General features: G+C 42.8%; 1 protein-coding gene across 1 annotated transcript in view; it reads left to right on the top strand.

Moving 5' to 3' along the window:
- The first annotated feature begins 4,100 nt into the window (after positions 1-4,100).
- The window catches only part of LOC144506451 (cyclic AMP receptor-like protein A), a 192,053-nt gene continuing 184,020 nt past the window's right edge, over positions 4,101-12,133 (top strand). Inside the window, exons 1-2 of the mRNA XM_078232583.1 lie at positions 4,101-4,372; positions 12,077-12,129. Of these exons, the coding sequence (XP_078088709.1) occupies positions 4,268-4,372; positions 12,077-12,129 (158 nt within the window). The 5' untranslated portion in view covers positions 4,101-4,267. The remainder of the gene's footprint in view (positions 4,373-12,076; positions 12,130-12,133) is intronic.

The following is a 12,133-nucleotide window of genomic DNA, read 5'->3' on the forward strand; positions in this document are numbered from 1 at the left end:
ATACCCAGCCTCTGACCTGCACTTACATTAACATGGCTTGTCCAGTGAAGTTTCTGGTCAATGATGACCCCAGGATAATAATAGCGAGGAATTTGATACCAGTGCCGTTGAACATGAAGAAGGGGTGGTTAGACTTTTTCTTGTAGGAGCTGGTCATTGCATAGCAATTGTGTGGTGAAAATTTATTTTTATTTGATCATGGGATATGAGATTTAGGCCAGTATTTATTGCCCACCCCTAATTGCCCTTGAGAAGGTGGTGGTGATCTGTTAACTTGAACTGCTGTAGTCCATGTGGTGTGGGTACACCCACAGTGCTATTCAGAATTTTGATCTAGGAATATGAAGGAATAGTGCAATAGTTTAAAGTCAGGATGGTTTGTGAGTTGGTGGAGAAGTTGAATTTGGTGACACCTGTCACCCTTGTTTTTCTAGGTGATAGAATTACAGGTTTGGAAGTGCTATTGAAGAAACCTTGGCATTTTGCTGCAGTGTCTCTTGTAGATGGCACATCCTACTACCACTGTAGTGGAAGAAATTAATATTTAAAGGTGTGGATGCGATGTCTTTCAAACCAGCTGCATTATTCTGGATGTTTTTTCATTCATTCATGGGATGTGGGTGTTGCTGGCTGAGCCAGATTAGTGAACCAGATTTTTAAAAAAATAATCAATACTGGTTTCATGGTCATCATTAGACTTTTTAATTCCAGATTTTTATTGAATTTAAATTTCATTATCTGCCCTGGTGGGATTTGAACCCAGCTTGCCAGAGTATTGCTCTGGGTATCTGGATCACTAATCCAGTGACAATACCACTATGTATGAGTTTCTTCAGCGTTGTTGAAGCTGCACTAATCTAGGCAAGTGGAGAGCAATCCATCACACTCCTAACTTGTGCCTTTTAGATGGTGGACAGCATTTGGGGAGTTAAGAAATGTGGTCCTCGTTGTTGGATTCCGAGCCTCTTGCCTGCTGTTGTAGCCACAATATTTATATGCCCAGTCCAATTAAGCTTCTGGTTAATGGTAACCACCACTTTCTTGCCACTTACCAGCTCAAGCCTGAGTGTTGTCCAGGTTTTGCTGCATGTGGGAATAACGGTGTCAGTATCCAAGAAGATACAAATGGAATTGAACACTGTCCAATCATCAGCAAGCATCCCAACTTCTGACCTTATGATGGAAGGAAGGTATTTTTATACTTTTCCAATTCAATCAAATCAAATCCAATTCAGAGTCTCAACAAGTTGAGACATTTCAGATCCAGGCTGACAAGACAGGGCGAGCGACCAAACCATCCTGTCCTGGGCCTGATCTACATGAGCCAAGCTGATTGGAGAAGGGGGAGGTTCCTCCTCCAAGACTTGAGCTCATTTGCATCTTAGCCAAAAGGCCGAGATGCCGCTTTTAAAAATTGCTTCATATGAAATATATGAAGCTTCAATGTAACCCAATGACTTCAACCAAGTGCGGCCGACCATGGGCTGCCAACCATACTACACTTGATCTTAAGCAGCTGAACGTCATTGGGCCTTGAACACTGTTCTGAGGAACTGCTGCCTTAATCTCCTGGGGCTTATAGGTTTGGCCTCCAACAACTGAAACCACATTACTTTGCTCTAGGTATGATCACTGTCAGTGGAAAGTTTACCCCAATTCCCATTATTTAAATTTTACTAGCCTCAATAGCTCCTTAATGTCAAGTGCAGTCACTCTCACCTGAACTCTGGAAGCCAGTCCTTTTGTCCATGTTTGCACCTAAGTTATAATGAGGTTTGGAACTAAGTGGTCTTGGCAGAACTCAAGCTGAACATCCATGAGCATGTGATTGGTGAATAATTGCTGAATGATAACATTGTCAACAAAGGAAATTCGGTATGTCTGCTATGACTCTCCCGCTGTCTCGGAAAAGCAGCCAACATAATCAAGGACTCCACGCACCCAGACATATTCTCTTCCATCTTCTTCCTTCAGGAAAAAGATACAAAAGTCTGAGGTCACATACCAACCAACTGAAGAACAGCTTCTTCCCTGCTACCATCAGACATTTGAATGGACCTACCTTATATTACATTGATTTTTCTCTACACCCTAGCTATGACTGTAACACTACATTCTGCACTCTCTCCTTTCCTTCTCCCCTATGTACTCTATGTACGGTAAGCTTTCTCTGTATAGCTTGCAAGATGTGGAGATGCGGGCATTGGACTGGGCTAAACACAGTAAGAGTTTTAACAACACCAGGTTAAAGTCCAACAGGTTTATTTGGTAGCAATGCCGGCATCTCCACACTACCAAATAAACCTGTTGGACTTTAACCTGGTGTTGTTAAAACTCTCACTGTGTTTACCCCAGTCCAACGCCGGCATCTCCACACCGAAAGCTAATGGTATTTGCCACCAAATAAACCTGTTGGACTTTAACCTGGTATTGTTAAAACACTTACTAGCTTGCAAGAAACAATACTTTTCACTGTATACCAATACATGTGACAATAATAAATCAAATCAAAATCACTTTTGCTGATGATTGAGAGTGGACATTAATAGGCATTAATTGGCAAGATTGGATTTGTCCTGCTTTTTATGCACATACCTGGGAAACCTTCCACATGGTTGGGTAGATGCTAGCATTGTAGCTGTACTGGAATAGCTTGACTAGAGTCTTTAATAGCTCTGGACCATGTCTTCACTATTACAGCCAGGATTTTGTTGGGGCCCAGAGCCTTTGCTGTATCCAGCAGATTCAACTGTTTCAGAGTGCTGCTCCTTCGTTAGGTGAGTCAGTTGATTATGCTGACAGTATTGAATTGACTGGAGGCTGGCTTTTTTGATGCTGGGACCCATGAGGAAGCCAAAGTGGGTCATCTACAATTGCTGAAGATGGTTGCAGACATTTCAGCTCGTTTGCTGGATTCATGGACTGGGTTCTGCCATCATTGAGGATGGCGACATTTGTGAGCCTCCTGCTCCTGTTAGTTTTTAAATTGTCCACCACTATTCACGACTGGATGTGGCAGAACTGCAGAGCTTTGATGTGATCCATTGGTTGAAGGATTGTTTAGCTTTGTCTACCGTACGCTGCTCCTGCTGTTTAGATGCATGTAGTCCTGTCTTGTGGTTTCACCAAGTTGACCCTCCAGACCATAGATGACTTAAAGGCACAACATGGAGAAGTACTGATTCATTAGCAAAGGGGGGATGGTAGGTGGGAATTAGTAAATGGTTTGTTATTATTTGTACATAGTTTACTCATCATAAGACCAATTTAGTTGATGCAGCCGATCAAAGTCATGACAGATTCTGTCTCATGGCACATGGAGTGGGGACAACGTGTTTTCAGGGTAAGAATCTTTTTCCTCACTCAGCCTGTCTTTGAGTTGTCATGCCACCTCATGCACAAACCCAGCCATTCTAGTTGTGGGATGGTACATGTTCAGCAAGTGTAGCTGTGGAGTTGGATAAAGATGAGCTGACCTGTGGTATTGTAGGGTCTGCAACGTGACTACGATGTTTATCCACTGCGCTGGAGCATTATTTATTCTGGTTTGTCGCTTTAAGACAAAGTCAATTAGAAGATGATTGGCATCTTGTCATCTGGTGCCTGTAAATCCCCAGCTTGTGGGGAGAGGCCTGGTGATCAAGGTCAGACAACCCAGTCGGAAATAACTTCCTTATTTATTTTGAAAACATTTGACTCTTTGGTCCGTGGTGTAGAAGCAAGGATTTGATATAATTAAATAAAAAGATAGATAAATGAAATCCAACAAATGGACAATGCAGTTTCTTACTCTTACAACAACATAGGTTTAAAACAAAACAGTGGAAGAATAAATGTTTACATTTTGGCTAACTATTCTGAAGGCAGCCTGAATTGTCTCAGTTAAATCACTTTGTTATACATTTCAAAGTGATGTTCCTTTTATTTCTGGAAGTTTGAACTTTTCTGAGGCAGGCTAGAACAGCACATGTTGCCTGTCTGAGAGTAATATTTCCTGATAGTGTACACTGTTGCACAATACAGTGTGCAAAGGGTTATTGATAATGTTTAGATTTTTTTTGAAAAAGGTGCAATTGTTGCAGCTCTGTTTAACTCAGAGAGAGAGAAAGTGCTGCAGTTTAGAGTGAGGGCCTGCTGCTCCCACAGTGGAAGGTTGCCCGTGTTGTGTTCCGGTGCCGCTGTCTCCCCCCCCCCCTCTCTCTCTCCCTTGTTTGCAGAAGTGGCAGCAACAGCAGCAACAACAGCTTTTTAAAAGAGCCTGGTTACCATGGAGAATGGGCCTTTGCAGATCACCAGCACAGCCGACAACCTCACCGCAGCGCCGAATTCGCGTTGCACTCTGTTCAGTTCCGACTCGGAGGATTATAAATGTGTGAGTATGGATCAGACCCACAAACACGGAGTCTGCAGAGAGAGAGAGAGGCCTGTAGGGCCAGCCAACTCCAAAATAAAGATGATCAAATAAATGCACACCTCGCTTTAGACCCTGCTTCGAGTAATGTGGCTTTTTATAGAGGTTCCTTTGGCCCCTTGGTGTAACTATTTACTCCATTGTGCGCTGCTTAAAAACGACTTAGTCATTTTATTTAACTTATACGTTTTTGTGCAACCTCTATATGATGGGAGGGGTGGGGGCACCAGTTCAGTTCAATTCAATTTTCCTCTGATCAACAAACCTTCCAGTGTCCAAATGCTAATTCTGGGGTTCCATATGCAGCACAGTGGTGAATTTTGTTTCTTTCTTAGCAGTGGAATTACAAAATGAATGATTCTGCATCAACAGGGCCAGAAAAAGTACCTTATTGTGAGTGACTGAGTGCATTTTTAATGCCCTAATGTTTTTCTCTATCAATAACAGAGTTAATGAGTGAAGTCCTTGCTTTGGTGGTTTTTACTTTTAAAAAAATGCTGTGCCTCTTTTTATTTGTCACATAAAATCTGTCAGCATCCTTAGAATACTGATCTGATGGGGTTGATCTTTATGTGCCGAGGACCCCACTTAGTATCACTAAGAAATACTTTTCACTAACCTCGTATAAATCCTCTGTAAAGTGCCACTGGCGCCTGTTGCAGTTTTGAGCCATGAAGTCCTGGGTTCAATCAAAATCTCTCTACAGTGTTAGCTAATACTATTTGGGAGTCTTGCTCACAGAAGGAAAGGGAAGAAATGGGTCTGCACTCCAGCTTATTTTGCAAAAATATTGGCAGATCGCAATTTTTCAAGCAGCGCACAATGGAGTAAATAATTACACCAAGGGGCCAAAGGTGGAGCATGTTGGGTAAGGCCAGGATCGGGCCTAGCTATGGTGCCTCTGTTGTCAAGCATCCTGCAGAAACTCTCAGTATGGTGAGATGAAGGAATAGCCACTCAGGGACGTAATGGTGAGCTGCTGGTTTCTGGAAACCATGGACCAACAAAAGTGAATGTGGTGGTTTGAAGTTGCACAATTATGTGAGTTCAGACAAGTTGATGATGGGATCATGATTTGCCGAAATATCTTGTTTATGAAGGTGAAATTTGCTGTGCCTTGTCATGACGTGAGCCTTTTTACCAGTGTGCATGTATGGAGCAGGGGATTTACAGGAAGTCTTTTGATGGTATCTGTCACAATACTCACCTAGCACTCAAACATAAAATATTTGGATGATGTCCTGGCGAATCACCACTGCTGTGAAACTGTAAAGTGGCCACGGCTTTCAAGACAGGAAATTTAAGGTGAGAAAGTTATATAATGAAAGGCCACGTGTTGAGGATTGATATTATTATTGCCAGTCGATGTCAATTAATTAAAGATCCCTTTATTGAAATAAACCACATAGATTCATCTGGCAGGCTGATGGAATAATGCAGATAGCTTTGCATTTGAGTTCGTACTTCCAGCAGGATAATTCAAAATTAATTTCTGCTGTCACAGATGACTAGATCACCCCCGACTGGTTTAGAGAGACGATGAATAACAGATACAGTGAAAAGGAAGGAACTTATCATTTCAAACTGTATGAGTTAATCAAACATTGGAAAAATTACTAAACAATTGAATTATCGCCTCAGTATAATTTGACATTGCTGATTTTCTACACCCTCACGCAAGCACCAACGTTTGCTAACCTGCACATTTCTCCAATTCCTGTCCAAGCTGCCTTGTCCATGACACTGTTGAGCACCAACTTCACGTCCTAGTCCCCATATTAGTGAGCATTAGAAATGGTTCCTTTTCCTCAGGTACTGTTGCCCTCCCTTTCAAAACCACCATCCACACTCGCTCAACAAACCCACCTTTGACCACTCAGACTACTGTTTCATCTCCAACTTCTTTCCTTTCCGAATTCCTTGATAATGCTAGGAAATTACACTTGCTGGCATGCTGGAAGTGGTGGTGGGTTGGTGGAGGGATTCCAGCAGCACGAGGGAATTCTGGAGTATAGGTTTCCCTGTACGCTGTTGAGTTTTTAAGTCCATGGCGTGTGACTTTTGGCCCTGACAGGTTTCCTGCTCAGAATTCGGGTTTATTGATAGTTGGGGCTTCCAGTTTTCGGGGAGCATCCTGAAAATCTCTCTGAGCTAGTTTGGTCCAATAGCAAATGGGGTGTATTATTTCCATGAGTTGGCTTTGATGGCCATTGATGCCTGACCTCAAGGGGGGCCCCAGTCTGGGGTGGGCACTGCTTGTTTGGCTGGGTGGGAGAGGGGGGGAAGTTGGAGGGTGGATTGGTGAGAAGGAGGTCTGGAGGTGGAATGTGGAGGAAACACTTCTGCTATTGCTGGCCCACCAACATTGCTGTCCAGGCATTTACTTTCTCCCTCATAGAGGCTGTCCTCACCTCACTGCAGTTGTTGCATTTCCCAAAACTGAGGAAATCTGGCTGGCCACATGTAACCTGCAAGGCAGGTTAAATCTGGGACTTCTAGTCTCATTAACATATTTAAAATGTCAGCCCACTTCCTGGGAGCAGGTTGGCTGTCTGTATCTGTCCCATCTCAGTAAAACCTGAAAGTCAGCTTCCCAGTGTAATCTAAAACTTTGCCCATTTAACTACCCACGTGCAAAGTGAGGACAAGGAGGGGGAGGGGGATTGCTGCTCGTTGTAAGCGTTCCATTCCATTCTCCCAGTTTCTCCACTTCCGTTGCATCTGTTCTGTTGATGTTACCTTTAAAAATTGAGCTTTTGACATCTGTTTGTTTTCCTAAACCATGATTTCCGCCCACCTGTGGTTAACAGGGCACTCAACCGGCTTCAGCCCATTTCCCATATCTGCTTTCACCTCTTCCCCTCCCTCCCAGAATGGAGAATGAATTTGAATGAATTTCTGCCAACTCCAGCACGATGCTACCATGAAACACATCTTCCTCTCATCCCCTCCATCAGGATTCCGCAGGGACCATTCCCTCCGTGACACCCTGATCCACTCCCCCATCACACCCAACTCTCCATCCCCTTCCCATGGCACTTTCCCTTGCAATCACAGAAGGTGCAATACTTGCCCCTTTACCTCCCCCCTCAAGGCCCCAAACACTCCTTTCAAGTTAAGCAGTGTTTCACTTACACTTACCTCAATTTGGTCTATTGTATTCACTGCTCCCGATGAGGTCTCCTCTACATTGGAGAAACTAAATGCAGACTGGGTGACCGCTTTGTGGAACGCCTTTGCTCAGTTCGCGAGCATGACCCTAACCTTCCTGTTGCTTGCCGTTTTAACTTGCACCCTTGCTCTCATGTTCTCATGTCCGTTCCTGGCCTGGTGCAATGCCCCAGTGAAGCCTAGCACAAGCTGAAGGAGCAGCATATTCCAGTTTTGGCATGTTGCAGCCCTCAGGACTCAACATTGAGCTTGACAGCTTTAGATTGTGACTTTTCTCCTCCATCTTAAACCCCCTTTTTAAAATATCATATGCATGTATTGCCTCATTGCAAACACTCCCCACCGTCTCCCATACCAGGTGGTATCTGTCTTGTTCTTAGAGTTGCTGGATTTTAATGCAATCTCTCACAGCTACACTTTAATATCTGACACATTCTCCCTTTCTTTAGTTCTGATGAAGAGCCAGAAGGACTGGAAACGTTAACTGTGCTTTCTCTCTTACAGATACTACCAGACTTGCTGAGTTTTTCCAGCATCCTCTGTTCTTGTTAACATTTAAAGACCCTTTCTGGTGTGGGGCCTCCTTATTAAATATTCACTAATTAAGAGGTTGTGCTTGGAAATCAAGATTAAAATTTTAAATCTATCATTAATTTTAGTTCATAGAATCCCTACAGTGCAGTAGGAGGCCATTTGGCCCATCGAGTCTGCACCAACTCTGACAGAGTATTTTACCCAGGCCCTATCCCCGTAACCCCACATACTAGGGCTAATCCATCTAACCCACGCATCTTGGGACAATTTTAACTTGGCCGTGCCCCCTAACCTGCACATCTTTGGACTGTGGGAGGAAACCAGAGCACCCGGAGGAAACCCATCCAGACACGGGGAGAACTTACAAACTCCACACAGTCAGCTAAGGCCGGAATTGAATCCAGGTCCCTGGAGCTGTAAAGCAGCAGTGCTAGCCACTGTGCTGCCTGCTGGTGGGCAATTGGCCAAAATTCATGTTCTTTTTGTATTTGCTGTTTGAATTAATGAACCCTCGAGAGTAGTGTTGGTTAATTGGCCATGGCATATGAATTGGTACTCGCCTCTTGTAGAATGTGATTGCTGCTCCTGATTTTAAGCCCTTCAGCTCTCTTTAGGAGGTATACAGTATAAATGTATATGCGACAATTTGTTTCAAAAGGTATACTATTCTTTGGGTGAAAAACCCCGCTATTTTACCTATTTCTGCCCTTGTACAATTTTTAAGAATGACCCTTGGTACTTCCCAATGTATCTAATTGAAATGGTTTGTCAATGTGAACTTGGTCTGGGTCCTTTCATTTTCATAGGCCCCATTCAAATTGCCTTTGTGCTTTTCTGAAGTGAGGAGCCAGCTTTTTCAGAGCTCTGATGACGGGTCATCTAGATTTGAAACGTTAGCTCTATTCTCTCGCCAGAGATGCGGTCAGACCTGCTGAGATTTTCCAGCATTTTTTGTTTTTGTTTCAGATTCCAGCATCTACAGTATTTTGCTTTTGTACAAGGACAAATTGTTTATGTTTTGTCTTGTCTTGAATAGCAATATTCCCTGTAATCTGAGTGGCCCTGAACTAACAGTCTGTATGTAGCCTGCACACAAGTTCAGCACCTTTGAATTATCACATGTGCAAGACCATGCAAAAAAAACCAAAGGGGCCATGCAGTTTAAAAATTGTCCACATAGTCCAAACAAGATAGAGGGAATTTTATTGAAAAGTCATATGAATCTAGTCCAGCTTCCTAAACTATTTAAATATAGCTTTGACGGCATTGGCTGTTAACTTTTGGAGAGTTATGAACTATAATACCTTTTTCTTCCATCACCAGTTTCAGTCTTTTCCTTGTAAGATATAAGCATGAACGTCATTAATCCTTTCCACATGGTGGCATAGTGATTAGCACTGCTGCCTCACAGCGCTAAGAACCTGGGTTCAATTCCCGGCTTGGGTCAATGTCTGTGCGGAGTCTGCACGTTCTCCCTGTGTCTGCGTGGGTTTCCTCCAAGTGCTCTGGTTTCCTCCCACAGTCCGAAAGACATGCTGGTTAGGTGGATTGGCCATGCCAAATTCTCCTTCAGTGTACCCGAACAGGCGCTGCAGTGTGGTGACTAAGGGATTTTCACAGTAACTTCATTGCAGTATTTACTTGTGACAAATAAATACATTTTAACTTTAACATACATAACACTGCACTTGTCTATATTAATTATTATTTCCCTAACACATTGAAATATGCTTTCAATAATTTGGTCTCCTTGACAGTCCTAACAGTAGCACAAATCTTTGTATCACTTGCCAACTTCATCCCTGGACACTTATATCTGAGATTGTTTAGACCTTAACACTCATCCCTGTGGGGCACTACTGATAATCTGCCTCCAAGCAGATCCAAAGCTACTGAAAACTTTCTGCCTACGCACATGCAGCTAATTCTTAAATCACCACAGCAGCTTCCAACTAATTCCCCAAGATACCATCTTGTAAAGATTCTTATTGTGGTGTACCTTGTCAAACGTTTTATAAAAATTCAGGTGGACATCGAAATAATATGGCCCAACTCCACATTTGCCCAGCCTATCTGCTGCCGAAATTCTAATCCATTCCTGTTAAAGTTTATTAGTCACAGATAAGGCTTGCATTAACACTGCAATGAAGTTACTGTGAAATTCCCCTAGTCGCCACAGTCTGGCGCCTGTTTGGGTCAATGCACCCTAACCAGCACATCTTTCAGACTGTATTTCAGTAACTGGGGATAGGCAACAAATGCTGGCCCAGCCAGCGATGTCCAAGTCCCATGAACGAGTTTTTAAAAAAAACTTGAATATTCCAATTGTCTCCTGACCAGCAGCCTATCTTCCACCCTCTGTAAACTTGAGCCCTGGTCTGGAGCCAAGAGCCAACGTGTCACTCGAAACTTGTTGTGCAAGTCTTAAGGCACCTCCTATAATTGGAACAGCCTGAAAGAATATGAAGGCTTTGGAGAGTGTATGTAAGATATTTACTGGAATGGTTCCAGGGATTAGGGATTATAGGTACATGGGTATACTGGAGGAACTGGGGTTGTTCTCCATATAGCAGAGAATTACAAGAGGAGATTTGGTAGGTAAAAAACAATGACGGATTTAGATTGGAAAAGGTTCCTCTTTATTACTCCAATGGTTGAAAGTTCAAAACCAGAGGACACAGATTTAAATGCTTAGCTAAGGAGTCAAATGAGGAAAGCATTTTTACCCAGCAAGTGGCTAGGAATTGTTATGTACTGCCTGAATATAGTAACCTTCAAAAGGGGATTGGATAAATACTTGAGGCAGAAGACATTGCAGTGAAATGCAGTAAGAATGGGTGAGTGAGACAAACTGAGTTGGTCTTCAGAAGAGCGAACACAGACTCGACAGGCTGAATGGATTCCTTATTTAGTGTACCATTCTATGATTATAAATATCTTGGTGGGGAATGCTAGTCACTTGGCCAAAGTTTCTTCCAGTTCTGAAGAGGAAAAATTTGTTAGACGCTAGTTTTTAAACGGGAACTCTGCGACCTATGTTCAAATTCAGCCCAGATTAAAGTGCTTCGAGGTGATAGGGATTAAAACCTTGCAAATGCTGCATTTGGGCTAGAAGTTGTCGGCCCTTTCTGTCCCCTTCTAAAATGATTCCTGTTTTTGCCCAGTCCTCGCCCTTTATTGGTTCATAGTGACCCTCCCAGTATCTCATACCCTTCCTGTTGCTCCCTTATTTTCATTACTACCTCTACTACTCCCACCTTGAACTTCCAATGATAACTTCTTGTATCTGCCACTGTTCCTGGCTTTGCTCTCGCTCCTCACATCCTTGTTCTATCACAAAATCATCACAAGGGCAAGTAGCAAGGGACCTGAGGCCCATTGGTCTTAACCTCTTTCCCTGCTCTCTTACCCTGCTTCTGGTCAGAGGCTTTGAATGCTTTTAATATTCAATTTACTTGTTTGAGGACAAACACTTTTTGCCTGTCTGCATCTGAATGCCGAATTTGGAATTTGAAATGGATTGATACAGAAGTACAACAGGAAGTAATGTTTTATAGACAGGAAGTACACACAGGCATGAAGGAGTAAAATTAGTCTTCAGTGGTGGCGTGAAATAAGGAATTGGCAACACATTTTACTCCCTGCTTAGTTAGCTTTTCCACAGTAGACCAATTATAGAACATAGAACATAGAAAAGCTACAGCACGAACAGGCCCTTCGGCCCACAAGTTGCGCCGAACATGTCCCTACCTACTAGGCTTACCTATAACCCTCTATCTTTCATTACTAAGACTTTTTTAACACGTTAAATGTCTGTGAATTTACTATTGATACTTACAAACAGTAAACACAAAGGAACATTAAAATAAATGTTCTTTTACTAATTGATCTTTACCTTGGTGAGATATGCTGGTTGCAAACAAAGGAGAACCTAATTTTAAAACATCCTATAACCTACAGGTCACTATCATTGCTGTAAAACGAGCTTCTGCTGCCTTCTCTCTACTTGGGTGGTAA

This window comes from Mustelus asterias, chromosome 17 (assembly GCF_964213995.1).
Source record: "Mustelus asterias chromosome 17, sMusAst1.hap1.1, whole genome shotgun sequence".
Classification (NCBI taxonomy): Eukaryota; Metazoa; Chordata; class Chondrichthyes; order Carcharhiniformes; family Triakidae; genus Mustelus; species Mustelus asterias.